The 26,640-nt window shown below is 53.1% G+C and overlaps 2 protein-coding genes across 2 annotated transcripts; both read left to right on the top strand.

Annotated features, from left to right (window-relative positions):
* The first annotated feature begins 2,332 nt into the window (after nucleotides 1–2,332).
* Nucleotides 2,333–6,898, top strand: LOC119093546 (CDAN1-interacting nuclease 1). Its single transcript, XM_037216511.1, has 4 exons — nucleotides 2,333–2,599; nucleotides 3,274–3,407; nucleotides 5,029–5,134; nucleotides 5,632–6,898. Exons 1-4 carry the CDS (start codon nucleotides 2,367–2,369, stop codon nucleotides 5,885–5,887), a joined length of 729 nt encoding a protein of 242 aa, XP_037072406.1. The 5' UTR covers nucleotides 2,333–2,366; the 3' UTR covers nucleotides 5,888–6,898.
* Nucleotides 6,899–12,101: 5,203 nt separating this feature from the next.
* Nucleotides 12,102–15,298, top strand: LOC119094396 (cell surface hyaluronidase-like). Its single transcript, XM_037217457.1, has 5 exons — nucleotides 12,102–12,158; nucleotides 12,362–13,137; nucleotides 13,266–13,899; nucleotides 13,930–14,765; nucleotides 14,830–15,298. Exons 1-5 carry the CDS (start codon nucleotides 12,102–12,104, stop codon nucleotides 15,296–15,298), a joined length of 2,772 nt encoding a protein of 923 aa, XP_037073352.1.
* Nucleotides 15,299–26,640: the final 11,342 nt, after the last annotated feature.

Below are 26,640 nucleotides of genomic sequence, written 5' to 3'. Positions count from 1 at the left end.
TCACCGACGTCCTTGTGGCGGCAGGGCCTGGCCGGGACCTGACATTGTTCCGCACGGGTGTGACGTCAGCTGGCGGCCATGGAGCGCCAGCAGTACAACGCGGTGGTGCGCTGCATCTCGCGGCTCAGCTTCCCGCTGGACACCCGCGAGCTGACGTTCCCCGGCGTGCAGCGCGACACGCTGGGCAGCATCGCCTGCCACGAGTACGTGCGCCACACCAAGCGCACCATCTATCAGCACAACAAGCCACACATCATCGCGAAGTATTACAAACAGTACGTGCTGGGGGAGGGGGCAAAGCGCGTAGCTGGATGTGGCGTGCGGTGCGCGCAATGGGGATGTTCTTGGTTAGCCCTTGCCATAAATGTTGTTTGTGTTGTGTTTTCTGTATAACCTTTGTGCTTGTACTGTGATGTTTGTGCGTTGGGTTTGAGATATTTACATCAAAGTAGAGGTGTGTCACTCCGTAAGGCTGAACCTTTGAGCTTAATTTGCATGTGTTGATCTGATATTCGTGAACACTTTATCACATGAATCAGCATTAACCCAAATGTCAGGCTTTTGTGTCCTGTATGCCACAGAGCTAATACCCCTCTTTAATCGCGGCGCGGCTGAGCCCACCAGTCAACACCACTACAATACTGGTTATAGCAATACCCGGTCGCTAACACGCCGACTGGGCGAATTCAACCAGGTCCTGCAGAAACACCACACGGACATCCTGTGTGTATCTGAGGCATGGCTCAAGCATGAAGTACTATGGAGGAGCGCGACTGCACCCGCAAGGCCTGGAAGCGCTGCTATACCGCAGAGGCGCGCCACGTGTACTAGCGGTGCCGTAACAGAGTGGACGAAGTGATCACTTTTGCGCGACACCCTTACCTGTGCAGCGATTTGCTGACGGGGCGGCGAGACTTCTGGAACTGCCTCGGGCAGTTTGGACTGCAGCCAGCGGGAGGGCGCGACACGCCCGATTACACACCAAACCCTCTGTCGCAAAAACTGGCAACTTCCACATTACCATCTCTGGCACAGAATTCATCTATCATGTTCAGTGAAGATACTGGGTGTACTCCTCTGCCACCACCTCACCTAGGAAACCCACATCTCCTCTCTCGTTCGACGCTGTAATGCAATCCTCGTATCCCTGTTCAAAATTCGACACCAGTTCACGCCGGAGGTTCTGAAGCTCCTTGTCCAAATTCACGTATTCCCCACATCCTCCACTGCCTATCCATCTGGGGTGGAGCGACCGAGCATCACCTAAACAGGATGAAAAGAGCATGTACTTCGCAGCCAGACCAGTGAATGGTGTCCACTGCAGCGATCACATTTCACCCGTTCTGGAAGCGCTCGGCTGGCGTAGTGTCGCGGATTTTGTGCACCACCGGGACTGTCTGAATGTGCACAGGGCACCGCACAGCCCCAATCCCCCAGTGCATTGCGTGCTCTTCGTGACGTGCGCCGAGTCTTCCCAACGTCAAACCCGCGCTTTTTTGGGCGGCGTCGGCTTGCTGCATCTCCTGCGCGTCCGACTGACCGCCACCCAGCGTCATTGTCCGTGCCGCGCCGCCGCCACGGACGGCGGCCGTCCGTGTGCCCTCGCGGCGGGTACTCTTGACTGTTTTGAATCGCTGACTCATTGGCGGAAGCTGGTTTCACCTGTGCGCGTATATGCATGCCTGTGCACCGCGTGCGTGTTTTTTGTTGTTGTTGTCTTGTATGACTAGACACGGCACAACCACCACGTGGACGTGCCTTCAATGGAGTAACTAACGGTAACAACTGGGAAACTATGGAAGTCGTGCATAACGGAAGTTTTTCCGCAGCATTCATCTGGCCACATTGAGGTACTAATGACATTCCAGTTATTCGCCATAGTCCACTCTTTCACTGCTACTCTCTCTCTCTCTCTCTCTCTCAAACAAATCATAACAGGGATACCATTCACACCAGACCAGGCCCACCCAAATATCATAAGAGGTTAATGCTTCAAGTTTCTGTGATCTCCACTCAGATACGCTCGAAGCAGCTGCAATGATAGTACACCTGTAGTGTCCGGGCCAGCTGTGGCAGCAAAACAAATCTATGTTTCTCCATGTGCAATTCTTATCTATGTGATATATTGTTTGGTGAAAAGGTATGATATCTTTCGCACAGATGGCACTATGTCCCTAAAACACCTGCAACGCTGTGTTGTTGTCACTTCGAAATCTCCTTTTGAAGGCGTTTGTAGTCGGAGGCATCCGAACAGCCAGCGTGCACCCGCTCCAGATGCCAGAGCTCCACCTGTGACGCCGCCCCTCCGCTGCCGCAGGTTCCTGGACGCGCTGGACGCCGGCGAGTCGGCGGGCGTGCTGCTGCGCATGGCCACGCGCCTGCAGGTGGCGCCCGCCCTGCTCGCCAAGTTCATCCTCAACTGCTACGCCAACGACACGGACGCGGCGTACCGGCGCATGTCGGACCGCGGCAAGCGGCAGCGACTGGCGCAGCTGGTGCGCGAGCCGGGCCTGCTGGCCGAGCCGCGCGTGGCCGCCGAGCTGCGGCTGTGTGTGCTGCGCGACAACGGCTACGGCCCGCTGGCCGAGCTCGTCAAGCAGTGAGTGCCGCCGGCGGGCTGTGACGCCACCGCCCGCCTGGAGCGATGTTGCGATGTGGCTGTGGCCGCTGCGGGGAAAGGGGGTCCTCTCAGATGTCGACGCGCGTGGACCCGTGACGTGGCGAATAGTATGCAGGGTGTCAGAAGATTAGAGGGGGCCTGCGGAGCCAGATTTTGTCCAGCGGGTGGTTTGCTGGGATGAAATCTTCAGAGCGCGGTCCGGGAAGACGCGTGCCTTTAGACGCGGATGTTCCGGAGGCCGTCCTAACTGCGCTTTGTGGGGAAGAAATTGAGCGTATTTCGCAGGATGCATTGTCGAGAACAGTGTCCTTGATTCACTTAGCACGTGTAAAGGCAAACAGGATGTGTCGAGGCTAGTCTTCCGATGTGGAGGTCTTGAAATATGAAATGTATTAGTGGTGCCCTTTTTCTCATGGACTAGTCAATTTCGTCCCATTCGTTACCACTCAGTTGACGTATGGCTATGTCCCGTCACTTTGTGTCTTCTACTTTTATGGTACTGGAGTGATAGCAAAACAGCTTCTCACCTGTAATCCGGTTATCTTATTTCCAAGTTATGTATAGCTGGTCATTAGGGGACACAAACCCGTGCACTACGCGCGCCAGCGCAGATCGCCCGGCCGCCAACGCCTCACGACGCTTCGCGCTTCCAGCACGGTCGGTCTGGAGTACGAGATGCGACTGAAGAAGAAGCTCATCTCTCTGAAGATCCCGTTTCTTGACGAAGACGACCTTCGGCGCCGGGGCCACGACAAGACCCCCGACGTGCTGCTGGACGTGCCGATCGGTAGGTCTGGCCCGGAGACTGGGCCCGGGCTCTTCTCACTGAGGGAAGAGTGGCCCCCGGAGCTGTTCAGACCAAGTGTAAGCACACGAGCCGCAGCGCAGGCGAACAACTGGTGAAATACAAAGCAAACAGAACAAAACAAAACAAACCAAAACAAAAACGGGACGGGACGGGACGGGACGGGACGGACGGGGATGTGTCTGGATCAGGACGGACCACATGCTGATATTGTCGTGTTTTGCTTTGCCATATCCTGTTTTGTACTGTTGTCTTGTATTGCCCTATCATGTTTGGTCTGCGTTGTTCTGTTCCACCCCTGCCCTGCCCTGCTTTGCCCTGTCCTGCCCTGCCCTGCCCTGCTGCTCGCCGATACACGCCACGCCGCGCCGCGCCGCGCCGCGCCACGCCACGCCACGCCACGCCACGCCACGCCACGCCACGCCACGCCACGCCACGCCACGCCACGCCACGCCATGTCTGGTCTTGTCTGGTCAGGTTTGGTCTGTTCTGCTCAGGTCAGACCAGGTTGGCCGGTCCAGTCCTCAGATTGGAGAGGACAGGACAGTCCGTATTGTTTGGACTGATCTCTGCCTCTTTCGTTTTGCGATGCTCTGCCATGTCATTACTATGCTGGCGGTGTTTGTCTCCGTCCAGTCCTAGATGTCCCTATTCTGCTCGTGCGCCCACTTTATCTGTCAATGCTGGCTGTAACCCACTTAGTCCTGGTCCGGTTTGTTCTGACCTGACCTGTTCTGTCCCGTTTTCCCTGCCCTGCCCTGACTGCTCTCTGCGTACGATGCGGTGCGCGCCTGTCCTGTTCCGCTTCTGCTTTGTACAATGGGAAACTCGCTAACCGTACCGCCAAAAGTCGGAGAAGTTTCCAACTTAGACATGTAACGCCGTGGCATTATGTGCTCCCACACTTGAGGTGACTTCTGTGCTGCGACCGCCTCACATTGATGCTAAAAACGAAATGTTGGAGACCTCTGCTAGAGTAAAGGACAAACGCGGGCCAAAAGGAGAGACGTGATATGATTCCTGATGAAATGCAACAACGCAACATGCGCTGTAGCATTTTGCATTCGTACTGTGCTAAAACACTTCTTTCCAGTGGTGTCGATCTCATTAGACGTGCCACCCCGTTCAGTGCAGTAAATTACTCCTGCGACTTATCAGCTCTCCCTGAGGCATGAACAGGATTTTTCAGAAACTTCGGTTTTTCCAGAATGAGTCTGGGTTAAGGCTACGTAGGTTATTAGACGTTCCGTTGAGAAGGTCATTTCTTCCTCTGCCAGCAGACCTCTTTTGCGCGCATGGTAACATGTGACGCCGTAAACTGAAGTGGCACGATCTTTGATTAAGACCCACCTATTAGACGCCCACATGGCTGTACCCGACGAACATAGTGCTGTTCTTATCTTTATGCCTCCAAGAAATAATGAGCGATGTCTTAGTCGTAAAATCCCCAGAACGATTAAGGACTAATATAACCGAGAAAAATAATAAAACATCATGCCAAAGATACGGACTCCGAGGAGCACGTCTTTCAAATTGCACGGTAAGCCACGAGGAAAGAGAACAGCATTTGACCATCGTTATCACGACCATCTATCCGTTTCAGCGGTGTCGGGATGCATAGTGAACTGGATCGAAAGCAAGGCCTCGTTCGGTGACGACGAGACCCACGAGGCCTACATGCGGGACCAGTACGAGAAGTACTGGAGCAGGTGACTAGACTGTTATGCAATGTCCATGATGCTGTATTGTGGTCACGACTGTTTGCATGATCTTGTGCTCATGACCTTGCCGGAGGTACATTCGAACGCTGCGCAGACTACATTGCTGTTATGATGTAGCTTTGATTCAGGTGCGTGTGAACCTGCCTGGTAGGTGATCGGCTTTTAGTTAGAACATATACTCGTTCGAACTGCCAGCGATCAGTCCTCTTTCCAGACCCAGTTGGCATCCCGTCGTCACGTGCGACAGCGTGATCAGCGCGTCACGTGCGACGGCCTACATGCCCAGCCTATATCAAAGTCGTGCCGCCACTCGTGCCCTCAGTTTACCACGGGCTGGACCGTAACATTCGCTAGCGCCACAGTCTTCTATGCCGATGGTATCGGAGGGAGAGCGAAACGCCGGCAGCATGAAGGCCGTAGCCCACAGCCTCGTGATTGTAAGCAGAGCAGGCCACTCCTCAGCTGAGGCGTCCTCTGTCCGGCAGGTTCGGACCGGGCATGGTGATCTACTGGTTCGGGTTCATCGGCGACCTGCTGCCGGCCGCGTCGGCGCGCCACGTGCTGCTGCAGCACCGCTTCCCCGAGGAGCAGGTGCAGTTCATGGCGCCTGAGCTGTCCGTGGCGCCACTGGACGCCGCCGACGGAGACCTGCCGCTTGGACCGCTCTTCGACGAGGAGAGCGACAGTGAAGAGGAGCGGCCGCTGCCCGAGGAGAACAGCGAGGAGGAGGTCTCGGTGTGACGCGTGTGTTGGTGCGGGGAGAGAAGGCCTAGTGACCCAGCGCGGCCAGGAGAGCCGCTACAACAGTGCTGTCTGGTGATGCGGAGCGGCTGGCGGTGTCTACCGCGTGGACGGCGGCGCGTGCGTTGACGGTGCGACTGTGCGGCGAGATCTGAGTTGCGGGCGGCAACGTGAGGTGTCAAAGGGAGATGCGCGACCATCCTTTGCCACGGGGTGTGAGGGATGCTGGCCTATGTTCGGTCTGCAGAGTGAGAGCCACAACGGAGGTGGCAACTGTGGATGTTCCCGGAGCATTCTGTGAAGGTAACAGGAAGCTGTGAGCGTAACCAAGTGTCGTGTAATTGCGAACACATCTGTATGTTCGTGTCCTTGAAGCTTGTCTCGGGAAATTAGACAGAGTTCACGACTTATTTGTAGCTCTTTTTGTCATGGATTTTCGTAGTGGATGCTCATCGCCGAACCGGGCGGTCAAAAGGGCGCGGATGGGGTGGGTCAAGTCATTTATGGCGCTCCCATATTCGTGGGACGTCAACCGTGGTTGTGAAGCAAGCGACAACTGAGTGTTGGCTGTGCTTCATGCCAGCTGAACCGACATGGCCTGATACACAGTCATGTAGGACCCTGGCTAAACACAGCCTCAACGGATCAACTTATAACTCTGGTGCATCAGCTGACAATGCTCGTGGAAAAATAATGAGTATGACATGTCAGCGAGCATCGTGCTTGCAGTCGTTGACGTCTCCGTGAATGGCTGTGGGGGACGGTAACGGAGTCGGCCCATTGTCAACGCTACTTGACCCGCCGTGTGAGATAGCTGTACTTTTGTTGAGTTGAAAATAGATAGCCCACGCTATTTAAGTTAGCTAAAGCAGTCCAAAGACTGACCAGAGCCTGAGGGCTTCGACACATTTGTGAGTATTTGTACTTTTTGTAAAACTTGAGTGTGAAAGACACGATGACCCACTAGGAGGCAGAATAGATGGTCATGCACTGAGACATTGATTGCTGTTTGTGCGGTGACTGTACATACGTGTACAGAGGACTGAACAATGACATGAATAAAGATCATCTAACAGAGTGGTACCGCATCCTTCACTAAGATGCATCAGTATGCCGCACGAACGGGTACCATCTGTGGGACGTAGTGTCACTAATGACTCACAGTCAGGTGCGTTTGTTCCGCCCGTGCCACTGATGGTAACTCATGCCACCATCACGATGCGTCGGGATACGGCGGAAAAGCGCGCTACAATTTTCGTATTGCTGACCGTGAGGACTTTGCCACGGCACTGCATGCAGCGAACGAACATCGAAGCTGGAGACGTCTGCAGTGCAACAGCGTGACGACACTACAGCATGCTCAACATCCGCTCGGCTCGGTCCCGCTGTTGTAGTGGTGTTACATTCGAACTGTCAGGGAGTTCCGCCGCGGACGGTCTACTGAACACATTCGTTTGTGTAAAGTTCCGTCGTCTCTGGGGACATCGGAAGCGCACCGCACCTTCCACCTAGAAGAAGTCACCAAATCAATCTGCGCCAGCCAGCTTTTTGTGGACGCCCTTGTTGCTTTGCAATGCTGCAGTCACCCAACCAAAAATGATATTTGTCCTCGAAGGTTTATAATAAATATGCTCCACGTTTTGTTTCATAACCTGTTTTATTTCAGCCTGTTCGCGCCTTCATTTTCGTCGGTTTCTTAAGTCACGTAACAAACGGTCCCGTAGAAACCAAGACAAACATAACGTCCCAAAATTCTCCAGGATGTAACGTGAGAATCATAACGATCGCGGATTGTGAACTTTTTTAAGCCATACGTGACACAGGATGGAGCCAACAGCTCGTCATTGCCTGTCCCTCATGTCTGTTCAGCTTACAATGCGTAAGGACGGTGTATGCAACGGAAAGCAAAACTCACAATCTTATCTACCCAATGTCCATGTATTGTTATTCAATTCCTGCTATTATTAACAATATTTACCGCCGTCAAATACTGACTCCGTGTCATTGTCTCAGACCAATGAAGCGTGCATAAAGCATGCAGGTTCGCGGAGAGCTCAGTCACACATTCCTACGCCTAGCCTGCAGCCGTTGTTTTAATAAATGCCATGAATCTGAAACGTCTGCCCAGCGACGGGCTTTACCCCTGAAACCAGTTACAGCACTTGGGATCAACGTCTTTGCGCTTCATATGTGCGCAACGCGTATGTTAAAAACTAATGCTGCCTTTGCCACAGAGTGCTGAACATGGCGTTTTCCTCGGCACATTTGCGTCTTGCTTGTTTTTTTGTTTCACAGATGTTCTCATTGCCGTTGAAAAATCGATCTGTCTGACTAGACCGGGATTCTCCGCCTGTCGTTCTCCTTATGTCCCCATTTTCTCCGCCTCACTCCCTCCGCATCCCGCTCAGTCTTCCAGCCCTCGCCACTGGCCCCATTGGCAAGCGTTCCAGTTCCGCATCCGTCATTTCATGCAGTGTGCGTTCAGATGTTTCTACTAATGCGGAAAGACGTCGTTCTCCAGCCAGCTTCTACCTTGAATAAATCATCTGCGAAAAAGCCCGGTCTCTCCGGCCTGTATATATCTCCGTCCGTTCGCCTTGCCACCTCTATGTCATCCTTTCGCTCTTCTCCTGTCTCTCCTCTGGTTCTTTTTATTTTTCTGCTTCCCAAAACCGCGCCTCGCTATCCTCTCCTCTCGGGGGCTGTCTGTGTAATGTTGTTTGCACTGTTGTTGACTTGCACTGATGCCTTGAACAATATTTCCAGCCGCGGACTGTATGAGGTACATGTTTGCGCGGCTATCCACAAGTCTTGTTATTAAATTACGATTAATTGGTTGTGCATGTCGCTGCCCTGGTAGTGTACACTGGTCAAAACCAAAAAAGTTTTCCTGATCGTCAGAGTCCGGAATTTCGTGAGAAATGTCGTGATAAAAACTGAGCTTGAGCCTAACGGGGAGGGTTAAAAGTCCCTTGAGCATCTCCCCCCCGGCGAATGCTCGGTCCGTGACTATCAACACACTGCCATGCTTGTTCCGTGCCCACCTGCTCAGCCGTCCGTGCTCGGTCCGTTCTCGTTCACATTCCACGAATGTGCCCACGATGAAGGTCTGTTACATCAGAGGAGCGAGACGTCATTAAAGGGAGCGTCCACTTTCATAGGGGTTTTGAACTGAAATAGCCGCCTTGAAGACCTTTCGGTGCTGTTCACAATCCTGCGCTTTATTATTCCGAAGTCCCCTCTAGCTTTTGAGCTACATGCCCGCGAAAATCGGGGGAAAGGTATATCGGGAGGAGTATTTTGAAGTCATCTTGGACATTCTGACGCCCATATATATATATATATATATATATTATATATATATATACATGTATATATATATGTATATATGTACACACACATATATATAATAACTTATATATAGATATATATATATATATATATATACACACTATATACATTAACGACCAGAACTGAATCGCACATCTTGGATTTGCAAGCTGTGTGAGACATGCATCAATGACTCAACGCAAGCAGTGAGTCCGAGCTGAGTCGATTCAAAAGGTTTAAGAGGGCTATGAGTCGTGAGCTGAATCGGATCGCATAAGCTGTGGGACCGTTCTCAGACGAATAAAACATGGAGTCAAACACAATTCTGGCCATAGACATCATTATAATCCTGCCATTCCTAAGCCAGGCGGCGATCAAGGCCAGGAAAAATATAATTGTCGAAGCGCTCATATCTGGGCGTACGTTGGGTCGATTTCCAGACATACACGCAAGCCAGTTGGCTCTCAGTCAATATTGTGCAAGGTACGATGACATAATCAAGCCGTGACGCCTGGAGAAACGTCTTTACTAAACAGATAATTATGCTGTTTAGAGCAGTCTGTCCACTTAAAAGTGCACCAAGTAGTTAGAAAGTGAGCTTATTTCATCATATCTGATGCTTGTTTCAATATCTTCAAGCGTGAAACATTTCCAACCACAAATGACAAGAAAATGACGGGAAGGCAACAACAGGTAATTGCACAGGTGTCTTTAAATCATTCGTAAGGCCGATCAGGCCAAGCCGCTACAAATGAGATCATTTTACGAGAAGACGCCGACGCGTCGACAACTGCATCGTCGCGACAGTGCCGCTGCTTTTGAAGGCAGTACTGGCGATAACAGCGTGACGGTGATCACACAAATTATCAGTGGCAGGGAAATGCACCAGTCGTTCTAAAAGTCATCACGCAGGAGAGGGTAGAGTGTCTTTGTTTCTGCGATATGTTTGGAGTTTGGGGAGTTCCACGGACGGGCGTCGCTGAAATGCGGTTGTCGTGCATCCGGGGTTGAAATCGTATGTTAGGGCTTAGACAATGGCCTTTCCGGGGTAATAATGTGATTTTCGTTGCTCTCAGAACGATGGCAGTACAGCAAGCCTTGATTCTTTTGCATGGTTGTTCCAAAATGAGGATGCAAAGCAATTCCACCCATAAAGGAAGCATTTAAGACTGTAATTTAGGGTGTGTGTGTGTGTGTGTGTGTGTGTGTGTGTGTGTGTGTGTGGTGTGTGTGTGTGTGTGTGTGTGTGTGTGTGTGTGTGTGTGTGTGTGTGTGTGTGTGTGTGTGTGTGCGTGTACGTGTACGTGTGCGCGTGTGCGTGCATGCGTGTGTGCGTGCGTGCGTGTGAGAGTGCGTGTGTGTGCATGCGTGTGTGTGTGTGAACATCATCCTTCTCGCCATTATATTCTACGCAGTCGACCTGCTGGTTCTGCACACCTCCGCCAACAATTTGTTCACACGCTTATTATCGACACGAAGGAAGCCGATGCTGCGGTCACCCGTTATTGATCGGCCCTCGGTACAGACTGTACTCGAGAGTATCAGCTGACCGGCCACGGACCGCACGTCCTACACCGACCAATGGTAGGGGCGCCACGCCACGAGGGGCGGTCCTTATACCGCACCACCCTAATAAGATCAATCGTATAGGAATACGTTTTCCTCTTGTCATGCCATCGCATTTCCATGGTTTGCCGTTGAGCCTTCCGAAGTACAACATCACAGCCACCACTGAGTTCTCCGCCATCGCTCACTGTCGATAAGCATCCTTCCTAAGGCTTCCGATGGCCGACAGGTCTGCGGCGTGATCGACACTGGGCGACGAGGCACTGTGGTGTCACGGATGACACTACATTCGGTCTCGGGATTAGGCTCTGGGAACGGAATGGTACAATGGCTTGGACCCAGTTACTCTGGTTATTATCTTCACTGTTTTTCGGAACTGATAAGCTTAGCTTAGGCCGCTAAACCTGCCACGATTCCCGGCCACGCCATTGCCTCTGGACGCTAATATGGCCAATGCCGTCACCAGCGCTTCTTAAAAGAGGGTATTTCGATGCGCGTCACGATCCCTAAACCATACACAAATGGCATGGCAGCAGATAATGTAATTCCAGGAAGGTGACCATCTTGGCATGATAATCAAATGTCGATGGATGATCACACCTATGCTGGGCCCCGAAACCGTAAGTGCGCAAGCCATGTGCCCTAAATTCTTAAATTTTGAAGCCAGAAATTTCAACGACCTGCTGTCTAATTTTTGGAAAACCTGCAAAAAGCGAGGAGTCTCCTGTCTCCTGTCTCCCTCATTCTGGATTCGGGCTCAGTCACGTTTTGTACACGCCTTTTAGAAACAAAAACATGGTGCTGTCGACTGGCCAGTGGCAATATGTGCATAAATACCCTAATCTTGCGTTGTTTCATCCCGCACATGCTGCCCGGGTGACTAGGCTAGAGCTGCCATGCTGACTAGGCGCCTCACGACGTTCGGAAATCCTTTCAGTGCAGAACACACGCATCCCGCTCCCTGTTGGTGACTCGGCGCAATTCCTTGGGGTTGTCGGTCGTCACACCTGACGGCAGCACACACACCTCGACTCAACATCTTTCAGAGCTTTCAGGGGTTTTCCTGAAACGGGTGCCTGATAACAGGCTGCGCCACCACCGTCTTTCGATCGCTACAGAAACAATGGTCCGGACAGGTGGCCTGTCGGCTGACATTGCACCCCAAGACCCAGCAGCTGCCCCTATTCACGCGCGCACCGTGTCACGGCGCCACCATCTGCCGGCGCCGGTGCCAGGCACCTAGGTGGCAGCCTATATAATCCCATGTCGGCCGCCTCCACCCCACAACGGCCTCGAGAGGCGGAGGTTCGGGCTCAGCATGCGTCCCGTTCTGCTGTCGCTGGTGGCTCTGGCGGCGCTGCTGGCGCCCGGCCAGGCCAGCTGTCCGCACGAGGGACGCCGCGCTGCGCCGCGCCAGCGACGCGTCCGGCTGGCCGGGCGGCGTGCTGCCGGCCGACGGTTGCCTCGGTGGTCGTTAGTGACGCCGTGCTGCTGGACGCGGCGACGGCCGAGCTGGCCGACCTGACGGTGGCCGCCGGCGGCCGGCTGGTGTTCGACCCGAGCGTGACGCTCTCCAAGCTCGCCGCCGGCACCGTGGTGGTGCACGGCGAGCTCTGGGTCGGCTCCGAGGACTGTCCGTTCGCGGGGCAGGCGGAGCTGGAGCTGCTCGGCAGGAAGGGTGACTCGGACGGCGTGGAGGCCGGCGGCTCGCGCCACGTCAAGGCACTGGTGGTGGCGGATGGTGGCCGGCTGGAGGTGCACGGCGCGCCGCGACGCGCCTGGAGCCGCCTCACCGCCACCCTGCCCAAGACCACGCGAGAGGCTGTGATCGGCAGCCCGATATTCGACCAACAACAGTCAGAGTGGCACAACAGTCGCCACCGCGGCTTCCTGGCGTACGAGTTCGACGAGGGCGGCCAGGTGATTGGCTTCCTCGGCCTGCTGCACCGAGTGGCTGATTTCCAGGCGCTGGCCGCCAAGACGGACAGCGTGATCCTGCTAGTCCTGCAGCGGCAGGTGTCGTTCTCGGACGGCGAGGATGTGACGGCGATGGCGGACGCGCTCAGCGCCGCCTGCTTCAACGGCGAGGCGGACAGCGCCATCAGGGACTTCACCGACGGCCAGGCGGTGGCATGGGCGGCTATCTGCCACGTGGGTCACCCGGAGAACAGCGTCGAGGAGGTGGGCCACGAGCAGGACGGCTTCTCAGTTACATCTCGTCTCACGCGCACCATCGGCACCGCCGAGTTTGTCGTCTACTCGGAGACAGAGCTGGAGGACGGCTGGCCATCCACGGCTGACGTGCTCTCGTACGCCCCTGGCACGATCCCGCCGAGGACGATGACGCTCAGTCTGTGAGGACGACGTCAGTGACTGGAGCGCGGGCGACACGAATCGTCGTCACGTCCACGGACTACGACTGGCGGCAGGCGGAGGAGTTCGTGCTGCAGCCGTGCGCCGACTGCGCCGCCGACCAGATCAGCATCGAGAGTCCGGCGGAGTTCACGCACTGGGGCGAGACCACCGACGGTGTGCGCATGGCCGCCGAAGTCGCGCTTCTCAACCGCAACGTTAGGATCCACGGCCGCATGGAGGACGCCTGCTACGGCGACAACAACTGCGACGACTTCAGCTTCGACACGTTCGGCGGCCACGTCAAGGTGCTGGCTGGCTTCCAGGCGGCCCGCATCGCCAACGCGGAGGTGTTCCACATGGGACAGAACTCGGTGCTTGGCGCCTACCCCATCCACTTCCACATGTGTGGCGACGTCAGCGCGCAGGCCTCGCCGCCGTACGTGCGTTCCAACGCCATCCATCATACGTTCGCACGCTGCGTGACCGTTCACGGCACTAGCGGCCTGCTGGTGGAGGACAACGTCGCCTTCGACCACTACGGCCACTGCTTCTTCCTGGAGGACGGTGCCGAACAGAACACGGTATTCCGCGGCAACCTGGGCCTGAGTACGCGGCGCACGAGCATCACCCCGACCGACCAGCGCATGGCGGCGACGTTCTGGATCACCAACCCGCTGACCACCATGGAAGGCAACGTGGCAGCCGGGTCCGATGCGTACGGCATCTGGTACACGTTCCCGCTGCGACCGATCGGGCCGTCGGCCGACGTCAGCGACATGGTGGCCGGCCAGGCGCTGCGCACGCCGCTCGCGCCCTTCGTCGACAACGTAGCGCACTCCAACAACGACTACGGCCTGCGACTCGACGACCTGCTGAAGACGAACGGCGGCGTCGGCGGCAGGTTCGCGTACGACCCGCGCGAGGACCCGCTCGACCCGACCTCGTCACCCGTGACCGTCACACTGCGCGGCTACAACGGCTACAAGAACTACAAGTCGGCGTGGCTGCGCGGCGCCAGCCTAGTAGCCGAGGATTTCAGCATCGCCGAGACCGTGGAGGGCGTGGTGTTCGCAAGCTCGGCGCCCGGTTCCAAGCGGCTGGTGCGCTCGCGCCTCGTGGGCGAGACGGCCAACAAGGGTAAGCCGGAGGGCTGGATTCCGCTAGCGAACGGCACGACCGTCTGGTGGGATCGCCAGATTCGCATGGGTGGCGCCAACCGCGCGCTGCCCATCATCGGCGCCATTTTCCTCGACGGCCCCGTCTCGCTGGAGGACGTCAGCTTCCATCGGTTCGCGACCAACGCGGTGCGGCCGTCGGGCGCGATCGGTCTCCGCCGCGCTTTGCGCTGGTACACCTCGCCGGCCAACCGCGTCGCCGGCGTGACGTTCGACTTCGCCGATCCCGCCGACGGCAACCGCGTCTACGACGCCAGCGAGGGCCAGGGCTTGCCGACCTGGCGGGGGAACATCCACTCCGTCTTTCGGGACATCGACGGCTCACTCACGACCTACGCCGGCGCGACCGTGGTGAAGCCGTACGCCGTGCATCTGAACGCCCGCTGCGCGCCCGTGCCCAACTGGAACCTGTACGTGTGCCCGGCTGCCTTCACCAAGTTCAAGCTCGAGTGGTACGACATGGCGTCCAGCCCAGTCACCTTGTGACGCGCGACGACGGCAGCGCCACGCACACAGTCTGCCGCGGCCGCGCCAGATCAGCTACGCCCTCAACTCGGAGGAGGGCTACATCCTACACTTCAACACCAGCGTGCCACGCTCCTTCAGCTTCACAGTCACCGGCCTACAGGCGGGCGTCGAGCAGCGGCTCGGCGTCTGCATCGGCCGCGACGCCACCGACGTGCGCATCAGCCTCACCGGCATCCCGACGCCGACGTTCGAGGACCTGCTCACCGGCTCGCCGGGCACGCAGGTCTTCCACGACCGCGAGCGGGGGCTGCTGCTGTTCCGATTCCGCGTGCCGTACGCGCTCAGCGCCGACACGGAGACGGAGTGTCCGGGCGGCGGTCCGTATGGCGCTTGCCCGGTCGTGAAGGTGTCCATGACGGCGGCGAGCGAGGACGGCGACTGCTCGGAGAGGGCGTACCCGACCTACGCCACCGCCCCACTCGACGCCGCCGGCGGTCTTGTCACACCGAGCTTCTAGGTGAGAACGGACACGGCGGACCGAGCAGTCCTCTGACGAGGCAAGGTGATAGCCGAGGTGGACAGCGCAGGCCATAAACTGAGTCAGAACGGTAGAGGCAGGGAGCAGGCGGCTTATTTTAGTATTTCTTTGGGTGTGCCTCGGAGCGTTTAACAAGCCGAATTCTGTGTGAAGTGGGGTTTGATATGATTTGGCCGTTCTGGCACCTCCTGCAGTTCGACGCGTACCGGTAACTGAACTGGACGCTGATGGCAGCTGTTGGATGATTGGTAAAATCGCTTATTGTCGATGTCAATCTGGGCGGCGTCAAAAATGTTTCAACTGCCACCGCATGCAAAATGACACGATGCTGTTGCAATGAAATGCCACGTTTCTGTCGTTGGAGCGTTGGAGGATGCGGCAGTGGAGCAAAGTAATGTTCTTCAGCTAATCATCACATCATGTCATCTGCGGGGCCAGGGCGCGGTGGTTCAGCTGTGCGTCTGGGACACCAGAGGCACTAGCGTTCGGTTCCCCACGGTGCCCGCCTTCCTACCAGAGTGAAGGGCAGACGTCATCATAAAGCCTCAGGTGCTGGGTGTGACGTAAATCTCTATTATCTGCACCATGCCATCGGACAAAGCTCCAATAACTACACCATGACATCGAGTAACATATACAAATAAGCTAACTATAGTATCAAAGTTTAAAGTTTGGCGTAGGTTGACACTGAACAGTCTGAGCTTGAAAAAGCTGCCAGAATGATAGCAATGCATTTCAGAGTGGTATCTTTTACCCAAGAAGCATAGAAATTCGCTTTGGGATGAACTTTCTGTGATAAGCAAGTATTATTTGTGACCTTTGAGAAAGATGTCGAGTCATAAATCATGAGAGATGAAGGCCAGGACATTAATTTTCGCGCACCTAAAAATGGTTTTAAATCAGCTATCTACAACTCCAGCACCAGAGTCACTTTGTGCCGTCTACCTCAGTGTACTGACCACTCATTATGGATTTGCGATGATGCATTACTGTCGTCAGACTTCACGGACTGATGTCATTACATACCTGACTGAGCTGGCTCTCATATCCATGGGTCCGCCCTTCTATTTCGGTGCTGCAGCCTTATGAAACTCTCCACTGTCCCTCTACCTTTGATGGTCAATAGTCCATGTGGACTTCCATTATTGCAACGGCTAGGTGAGGGTTTGCCCGACCACGCCTCTCATTGTTCTCTACGTTCTCAAATGAAACGCTGGCGTTGTAAGAAGTGTATTGCTGATGCCAAAATCATCATCGCAAAGCACACAAATATCGCGCTGACCCTCTGCACATCTTGAAGCATACAGGTAATGCGTACAGTTCAAGTGTTTCCAGCGGTGCACTCCATTTACATCGGAAAACGAAAAAATGGTCCATTATTAAGTAAAATAGTTGTTCAATGCCAGCCAAAATACAAAAGACACACTGCAGTCAAGTGATGGGAATTACTGTGAAATTCTGAGAATTGCGAGAGGAATTACACCATTCATCAATACACGCCAGGGGTGACCGGATGGATACGACGTGCTAGGGGCGTGTGTTTTGTGTTTAAGGAGGTTGGGTGAGGTGGGGGGGGAGGGGGGGGGGGGTGAGGGCTGCTAGACCCTCTAAGATCTCAAAGGCCAGACAAACTAGAAATACGGATGGGGCTGTTGTTCACAGGGCTGGTGGGCCTTTGGGTGAAATAAGTTGTGTTAAATTCTTAGGTATTTAGGCCGTGCTTGACGTGTCAACTAAGAACAAACAAGGACAAGCTTGGAATCGGTTGTCTGAAATAGCCCCAGATCTGCAAGAGCAACCAGTTTAATCTAGATACTTAACATAAGGCGAAGATCACCGAAAGTCATGTCAGGTCAGTTACCCTTTTAATCTCCAGAAGCTAAAATTACTATGACGATAGAATTCACTGACACGTTCTTTATGCTTATCTTAAATCAACGTCATGAGATACACTAGATAACATGTTTCTCAAAACATATCGTCGGGCCGGGATCATTTCTAGCCATTGACCCCGGTTGACCTTAAAGTAAACACGAGAAATCTGGTAACGTCGTTGTGATCAGATGACTTGAATTAAGCATCAAACTCTTCTCCACAAAACATATTTTTCATTAAAAAGTGATTTGGGTTGCATCTTGATCTGACCTGGCTTCTTGCCCAAGACACAATCTCAAATATGCTTACAACATGATCTAACACTCAGCTGTCTCATCAGCATAAATATTTACCAAGAAGTGTCTGAGCTGATAATCATGGTGGTTTGGACCCGCTACAGGTCCTCAGCCAATGAGGTGTATAATTAAAAATGTCAACAATTCCACTGTCTACAGCTATAGCAAATTTGGCGCCCGAACAAATAAGCCTCACGGAGTAAAAAAAAACCCAGCTGAGGCGCGTGTGCAAGCTCGACAGGATAACAACACTGCCACAACTATTACCATCCTCCTCTACAGAAGGCACACCACGGATCTGTGCTAGGTGACGTCGTGAGACCAGCCGGGTGATGAGATCCAACCTCACGACAAAACACTGGGCCCAGCGGAGGGGGAGGGGGAGTCTATGTCAATGTGGTAAGCCACCCCATCAGGAAAATTTTCTTACGCCGAGTAACCAATGAAAGTGAAGAGAAGCAAACAAACACGTGCTTGGGTTTTAAGATTTCTTCGCAGGAATGAGTCCTTGACTTCTGGATCTGGAACCGGCAAGACCCCCCAAGCACAAGTTTTTATACAAGCCGTAAATCTGACAAAAACGGCAGCAAAAGAAAGAATTATCTGACATTAAATTGTGCGGATAGGACAAGCACGGACCAGGATCCTTCTTGACACCACGCCAAGAACCTGGCATGGACCAAGGTCTGCCTTGGTACGTGCGCGGGTACCCACAAGAACCAGACCGAGCCTAGAGTTATTGCGATTTATTCGTTCGTGAAAGAACAAAAGGAAACCAGGGACCAGGCCTTGCTGGTCATGTAAAAATCACTAGAACCAAGAAATCCTATCTTGAGTTTTTCAAAGAACTTATGGGAAGCAGGAAGCAGGCTGGTGTTTCTCAAAGACCATGCCTGAAGACCGATCCGGAATCTCGTTCTCATGACATTGAAGTGGGAACCAGGTTCGGCTTTTGGGAACCAGTTTCGACTATTGGGAATCAGGCGTCTATGCTAGAGAAAAGCTTTTCTAAATTGCTGTCACCATTCCACGTCGGGTTATGGCGCCATTTTCGACCTAATGTCGCACACACTGCATTCTTCTTTAAAATGAACACGACATCAGGTTCAAAATTGTTTTACAATCTACATTTCTAGGGAGCCGTCAACAAATTTCGTTACGCTTTTTGCCTATGCTTAATCCTCCCTTGTTTCACGCTGGTTACGCTGGGTGACCACCCCTGTTTTCCCGCTGTATTAAACGCAACATCCTAAAGATTTAAAAAAGTTTTCGGCAGGACGCATCAGCCTGACCCCAGTGCAACGTCGGCCTGTCCAAAACCTCCACCTGCTTTTCCTTTTTACACTGACGTTAAGCTCCATCCCATCATAATCCCTCCTTTTCTCACCATGTGTAAAGTAATTTTAATAGCGCCACGTATAGTCGAGATGCCAGATCAGTGCGCAACCCGCCGTCCAGCGCCTGGCGTACAGCTGACCGGCCTCCAGCGCCTGGCAGACAGCTGACCGCCGTCCAGCGCCTGGCGGACAGCTGACCAGCCGTCCAGCCCTGGCGACAGCTGAGGCTGCTTAGTCTCGCGGCAGCCATTAGAGACAGTGTCTGACCACTTGCGACCGTGGGTTCCATCCAAGTGTGTTATTCCACATAATTCCTGCTACTGACAAGCGTGCCCCACCAAACGGGACCAGGTGGGAGACGGTTGCTCAGCATGGATTACTATCTTTAATGCCATCGCGTTGATCCAGGTCACCGACTTTTTGGATTGTCCTATCGCTGGTAGTCCAGTTTCGAACGCCAGCTCTCGCACAGTGTTCTGATTGGGCTGGCTGCCGTTAAGCGTGGAGGACCGGGGGCGAGCCAGACCCCGCCCCACGCGTCACGGCCGGCAGCCGGTACCTGCGCCTCCAGCCTGCCGTCAGAAAGGTCAGGGAGTCAGGCAGGTTCATCATCTCATGTCACCTTTCCCATTAAAGTCATGCAGACAGGTTAAGGTAAATTGAACATTGTCATTTTCCCAGCATTCATCATTTAAGGACACTTCATTTTCTTCCGGTGATGACATGCTACCGTCACCATTAATATTAGCACTGCGATGACTACTGTAAATGAAGACACCATTTGAAAATATGTAGTGCAAGCCAGCGCGGTTGAGACACAGTAAGCGCGTGGCAACTGCACTGACCTGTATCTGAAGTGCGTTGACGTGCCGAGGCTCTTGACCTGGTCACCGTAGCGCAGGATCGAGTAGTTGTCAGGTCAGTGTCGGTGTGTCGGTGCTTCGCTCCAGCACCGAGTGGAAGTTCCAGCCGTCGACCGAGACGGAGGTCACCAGCAGCGTCCAGCCGCCGCCCAGGGTCAGGGTCATGTCGCAGTACAGCGGCACCGGCAGACCGATCACCCTGTAACACGCATCGGTCGTGTAGCCGAGCGCCTGCAGTTGGCGACAGCTGCCGGCCGGCCGCTGCAGCGCCACATCCGCCGACAGCTGCCGGCAGCAGCGGCGTAGCCGCCATCAGGTCGGCCCACTAGCTGGCAGCTGCCCCCAGCCCGGAAGTTGGCCGCCACACAAGGCGGCGAGCGGAGGCAGAGCAGGGCGCATGTGACGACCGACTGAGTCGCCTCCGTCTCGACCACTGCCGACGGCGAGGCCAGGCCCGCGTGGGTCGTTATCAGAACTGCCTGGGAGGCACCGCTGAGCGACGTCCGGAGCAAGACGGCCCAGCAGAGCACGGCTGCTGACCGCCGCCAGCGACGCACCGCCGCCGGACGCCGCATCGCTGTTGATACAGGGGTCGGTCGGTGCTCCGCTGCTGCTGGCGTACCCGCCGGAACCGACGAGGCGAATGACACCGCGTCTCGTCACCTACAGTGTGCAGCAATTGGCCACCTTCTCGCTGCGTCACTGGACCAAAGCCACACCTACCAACCAGGCAAGCCGTTTGCTTTGACGACGATGGTGACGTCAATAAGCAGCATGCAAACAAAAGTTGAAAGAACCTCAGCCATAAAGCAGCCCTGGGCAGATTTTTTTAGGGGCAGGGAAGGAATACACTAGGTAGGCACCCGTCGCCGTTAAAGACGAAAGATGTTCGTTATTCCTTGACATTGCCGTTGTCCCTGATAAGCGTTATCAATTTTTGTTTCACGTGGCAATATGACAAATGGCCGCTGAGGTGGTGGAAACTATTAGACAGATGTAATCATATTAAATACTATGAGCTAAAAAACACATTTTCTGTCCTACAAATCACTATGTCTCCGGTAAAGTTCTGCTTTCTACCCGTGTTTTGGCTATTCGACGGTAAATTACCGAGCTAGGCTGAATGTTGTCTGCCATGATTGCTCCAATTCAGACAAAATTCAGCATATATACTAATCTAGTCGACATGTTTAATTCGCAGGTCGCATATGCTACGAGATGGAAGCCACAATATCTTCATGGCCATCTGGAAAATTAAGATATAAGGTATTTGTCATCCACGCAATTCATTCTTAGATCCAATTAAAACTTCGTATTTTTAGAAGCAGATTATTTGCTGCCTTCATCTTAGGTGGTACATTAGGAACTGTGTCATTTGACCTTAGATAGCTCGAGAACTGCGGGTAGAACACCCACCACGCCTGACAATTCCGATCGGCGACAATGAGGTGCAAGAGAAAGGCACACATTTTGGTCCAGATCGGACTATCGTGCTTGATGCGGAGCGAGCAAGCCTGCCCGATAGCGTCAGAACTGGCGGCGGTCAGCTCCACACCACTTGAAGCTATCAGAGCAGCGAGCAATGCTGTCTGCTCCGTGCTAATCTTCCAGTTGCCAGGAGACGGAACGAGAAAAAGTCAGCATATTACAAGCAGGAGAACCGACACACTCAAACTGAATGACGGTTCCCAAAGAGGTTCCTGCGCGACTGATTATCTGTGGCATGACACAGCTTACGGCGGCATGAAGTAAATGGCAAACAGAGCTTCAGTAAGCATCTCACCCCAACGTGTGCGTGCTTAAAAGCAGCAGAGCAGTTCACCAATTAATTATTATAAGATGGCAACGGTTAGATCCAGAGCTAAGACGCCAGATCAAATTTCCCTCTGGCGCAAACGTAGACATCGTCGGCGACCTGATGGTCAACGTATATGGGACCTGAGAGAACGACATCAAGACCAAACTTGGCCCAGCGAGCAGGTCACTCAGGCGTGGAAAAAATTCGTTCCTCATGCTGAGAAATGCAAACGCCTGGAGAAGCAGCTTGGAGAGACAAATTCCTAAGTTGGTGAAGACTGACCCAGACCAAGAGTAGCCGAGGTGTAACGATTATAACCTCTGACCAGCTTGGAGTCATCAAGGCACCCATCATACAACCTGTATCCAAGGAAGGCGCGTCCTTCATGTTCCTGCGAAACCTGGATCACAATCTCTGTGATGGCGACCGGTGCAATCAAAGGGGCCAAGCGAGCAAAAATCTGCCTCCCGTCATCCCATACCATCTTTAAACTGCGACTGTGGACAAATGTCAATGACGGCCCCCGAATGCATAGACCTTATCCTACTTGAGCAGCATTTTCCAAGCCTTTTAGAGATTGCGGTACGCTTTTGTAAGTTAAGGTCTCATAAATCTACGCGGTCGTTCACAGATTGGCCACGTTTTTGACCGTCTCGCCGCCCTCGCCACATCGATGTGACTAACTTTCTCCATGCTTTTGCACGCACTGATCGGGAACGATATATTTTTTCCGCGATATTTTTACCCATCTTCGACTGTCATCACCCACTGCGGACTACGCTAATTGCGAATGCAGGCAAGCGCGGACAGTCTAGGGACTCAGGACTTCAGGTCTCGCCGCCGCGAGGCGCTGGTGGGCGTGATCCAGACACGGAGCAAACACCTGGACAGGGGACCGCGCTCGCTATCAACGTGGGATCTGCCGCGACACGCAGCGATGGATCCTAGAGGACAGGCTAGCATTGATGTAGATGACGATCAGGTCGGCCTTGGCTGAGGGAGGGACGACCGTAAGGGGCTCGAGGCCTCGCTGAACCAACTGAATGCCTTCTTTGTTAGTGCCAGGCCGTGCGTGGCGAGAGAGCTGAGAGACATGGGGTACACCAGGCCTGCCCTGGTAGGCGGCTCTGCGTTTCACCTGGCTCACCTGTCGCTGTGTCGGCTTGGGCCAGCTGCACTTGACATTTAAGACCCACCCACGAATCAACCCGTTCGCGAACGGACTAGATGCTTGCATCGTGGCAAAAGTCAGCCTTTGTACAGTTCTTTTTGTACTTTCGGACGATCAGCTCGATAGTCCTGCATTGGGTCAATTACGACATTATTCTCTCTAATGTCCGGATTCTGGAGGCCTTTCCTCGTCCGTGTTGTCAATAATGGCGATGGATCAGCAACCGCTCAGCAGTTGTCTCTTACAGAACCACCTCCTTTTCCCATCTGAGCATGGGCTCCATCTCTTACACTTGACGGAGACCGCGCCTCTATATCCAACAGTTTTTATTCTCACGCATAAGGCCTGTAAGAGATCATCCTGCTTCATGGGCGTAGGAACAGGGGGGGGGGGGGGCAGGGGGCCATGGCCCCCTTTTCAGGGGGCAGGGGCCAGCAATATTAAGTGGCCCCTACTTTTCAGATTTAGGTTATTTGGCTTATTTTTGCACTGCATCAAACATGCATGCCGATTTACCTAGTTCACCAGCCATCTCCCTTAAGATGCATCATCTTTTTCGTTTGCTCATTGGCCGTCACTTAGTGTTACAACCGCAAGGCCGACGCCGCATGGCCTGGAGACTGCCGCGCCGGGCGTCGAGGCTGTTATCGCTATGACTTGCGAGCACGCATGTTCAACACCATATTACCTAGTTTTTTATCAGTTATCAGCTCTGACAGGATCTTGAGCAATTTAAGACGACTAGGTTAGCAATGTTAGTACAAATTAGGAGCCCTATTTCATCTACAATCTACAGTCAGGGAGAACTCAATACCTCTGAAGAACACAGACAAACACGGAACTGGAGTCTATGTGACAACTATCGGACCACCTGCGGTAATCATGGATGTTGTGTCAATAAGGGTCACTGTGCTGATCCGGGGCCAACTGTGCGGGTCAGCAGACTTCCCGTGTCAGGGAGGGGAGCAATATGAATGTGATATCCTTCTCATGGCCTCCGGGTCGACCAGGAGATCCCGCTCCGTGCCACCAGAATGATAGCCAGAAGACCCTCGTGATGTGACGGAATGGCCCTCCAGCCCTTGACCGGAAACGGTAATGTACCCCTGGTGTTCTTCTCAAGAGGCCTCTTGTCCGGAAGGAAATAAGGGGTCTCATTATTATTGGGTAAAGGGGTGTCTCATTATTGTTGAATAAGATGGTTCGAAATGAGCTTAAAAAACGAGCAAGGTCATGCATGTTTGCCCGAGAACGTTCATTTTATCAGACATTTTATTTGAACATTAATTTTATTGAAACAAATAATATCAAAAGGCTTGAACATGCCCGCCCGCAACCTCGACAGCAAGGACAAGGATGGTCTGGGTTGCAACTTCCGTAAAACCGAAAAGTTTCAGCCACTGCAAGTGCCACCAGACGGCGAGCGCCATATTAATCCGTCTTTTGGATAGATCAATAGCTCAAAAACACGAAAAATAGAGATTTGCCTTTACTGTTCTTGTTCAACCACCAGATTCCAGCTCCACTTCGGGGTGCTTTAAGGGCCAATGCGTTCTTTTCATCAGTCTAAAAATTGCGCACGTGAAATATGCGCTCAGACTGCCTTCTAAATATAAAATGTGATGTCATGAAGCGTTCAAGGATACTTTTTCAGAAGCGTCGTCATTTTCGTCCACCCGTTGGCCACAACTTAATACTAGCTGTTAGGCCCACGCTACGCGGGTGCGGAAACTGCAACGCCTGGGGTCGAGGCTTGTGTTTCTAAGATTTTCGAGTGCTCATGCTAAAAATTAGGTCACAACTTGTATTACTAGTCGATTTAAGTGTTTAAAGATAATCATTTCAGAAGCGTCATCATTTTCATCCACCGGTAGGCCACGGCTACATATTAGCTACTGGGCTGACGCTCCGCGGACTTTGGAGACCGCAACGCCTGGTGTCGAGGTTTTTGTTGCAAGATTTGCAAGAGAAAACCGTGCTGTTAATTAACAAGCAAGCTATATCCGGGGATCTTGGGGGAAGGGGGGTCACCATAAGATGGGCTTTTGTCAACCTTGTGTTCCCCTTGGCAAGGCTCCGGCTGCGCCCCTGCCTACACACAAAATCAAATCAAGTCGTATACGTGCATGATGGGCAATGAAGCGTCCGTTGGGCCAATTCATATCTAAGGCAGACAGCTTTCTGAAGGCTATTTTCCTGCGATGGTATGGCGTGAGGGAAGGTTATTCTGAAAAAAGATACTGTTGTAGGTGTCCAACCCATGTTTCATGCACCATGTAGTAGTAACGCTGATCCAAAAGCACGCAACAAAGCAGCCATGCGATCAGTTCGCAGTCAGCCATGCGGGAGACACGCGGGCCCAGGTAGTGGCCACAGACGGCGGACAGGAGCAGGGCCCAGCTAAGGAGCATATGACAGATGGGCCTTATTATGCGGCTTGATTCTTGAAACGAAATCTCTAGTTTTATGGCTTTTGTCACACCGTTTCTAGCAGTTTCAAGCTACCAAATTTATTTCCGCCTAAAATGCTGGGACAAGTCTTATCTCTTGAAAAGCAGCCAGCGAAATGAAGCCACATGAAAATTTTTCACACTGTGAGCCGTCGATTCAATTGCAAAATTCTCACCAGCCTATATCCAGGCTGTATTTTGGCATCTACACTGTGGAGGCAGATAATTTCTCAATGAACCAAAATGCCTACCAGCTGAATTTCTCCTCTCCAGGAAAGACAACGTTAAAAGGGACAATAATCTAAGGAAGCTGGACAGCCTTATTTGCCAAATGACAGATCGAATAGGCAAATTGTGCGCCAGTGATAAGCAGCTCTAGATGCATAGCTAGCATAGCAGCCATGACATTTGAAGAAAGAGCGATAGCAATCTCCATCTCTACCACCCCCCCCCCCCCCCGGTCATCGGGCTTGGTTTCCAGAAAAAGTTACTGAAGTGCATATTGAGCTTGGCCCCCCCACCTTTTGAAACGTTTCTTCACCTATGCCCTGCTTTACCATCTCAATACGACAAAAAAGTTCAAATTCCACAGTTTGACCTGTTCTACGCACCAAGTCAACTACATCCTGAATGTCAAATTTACTGACGCTCTGGAAACCTATAAGACAGTATCTTAAGACATCGACATCAACCAGCAAAATAACATTCTCTTCTTGCAAGCAAAATTATGTATCGAAAGAAAGAAAGCCATTGATTAAAAAAATCCTTCGGTATACACCAACATCGAAATAAAACATTTTGCATACAAATCCATACCAACACACAATCACTGGCCAAGGAGGAACATTTGCACACATTCGGAGGCTTGGTATTCCACGTCATCAATTTCAGCAAAAACTGCGGTTTACTGCAGGCATAGCATATGACAAGTCAACGCAGAAAAAATATTGGGCGCGCAAGTACCTCACCTCGTAATTCGTGCCCATGGCCCGTGACAAAGCCAGTGCCATGTTGCGTAACATTAACGCGCGCTGGCCTACCGCGTGCCGACAACGCGCCGCCCTTCAAAGCGACACGCAGCTCGGAAGACAGATTGCACGCCGCTGATAGGTGGAGCCACGCAGCAGATCTAATCAGGTCAAGCTATTGCGCCGAACGAAATAGGTTACTCGCATATGGGTGACAACATGTAATTCAGTCGACTTATCGTCAAATGCGAGCGGCATACACGCGCCGGCAACGGTGCAGCTACCGCCCAGTCACGCGCCCCGCACCGTCCCACGCGAGCGGCGGCCAGCCGCGCGCGCACGCTTGCTTACCACCACCCCACCGCCTCCTCTGCTTCTCTGCGCACCGTCTTACCTCGCCGCTCGTGGGTTGAGTTGCAGGCGCCCATGGGCGGAAATAATCTGTACCGACAAAAAAGGCGAGAGGAGCTGAGGTCTCAATGCATCAAAAGCCGGTAAAAGTACTAAAAGTGATATATATATATATATATATATATATATCACTTTTAGTACTTTTACCGGCT

This window comes from Pollicipes pollicipes, unplaced genomic scaffold, assembly GCF_011947565.3.
Source record: "Pollicipes pollicipes isolate AB1234 unplaced genomic scaffold, Ppol_2.1 Scaffold_4002;HRSCAF=4701_pilon_pilon_pilon, whole genome shotgun sequence".
Classification (NCBI taxonomy): domain Eukaryota; kingdom Metazoa; phylum Arthropoda; class Thecostraca; order Pollicipedomorpha; family Pollicipedidae; genus Pollicipes; species Pollicipes pollicipes.
This window is presented reverse-complemented; position numbering and strand designations above follow the sequence as displayed.

Bases quoted from the DNA above. Each gene is read 5' to 3' on its own strand.
- LOC119093546 (XM_037216511.1), top strand. From the start codon at position 2,367: ATGGCCACGCGCCTGCAGGTGGCGCCCGCCCTGCTCGCCAAGTTCATC. The intron at 2,600-3,273 runs GTGAGTGCCGCC...TCGCGCTTCCAG, and splicing joins CTGGCCGAGCTCGTCAAGCA to CACGGTCGGTCTGGAGTACG. The intron at 5,135-5,631 runs GTGACTAGACTG...TCTGTCCGGCAG, and splicing joins TACGAGAAGTACTGGAGCAG to GTTCGGACCGGGCATGGTGA.
- LOC119094396 (XM_037217457.1), top strand. From the start codon at position 12,102: ATGCGTCCCGTTCTGCTGTCGCTGGTGGCTCTGGCGGCGCTGCTGGCG. The intron at 12,159-12,361 runs GCCAGCTGTCCG...ACGCTCTCCAAG, and splicing joins CGCTGCTGGCGCCCGGCCAG to CTCGCCGCCGGCACCGTGGT. The intron at 13,900-13,929 runs GCCGACGTCAGC...GTGGCCGGCCAG, and splicing joins TGCGACCGATCGGGCCGTCG to GCGCTGCGCACGCCGCTCGC.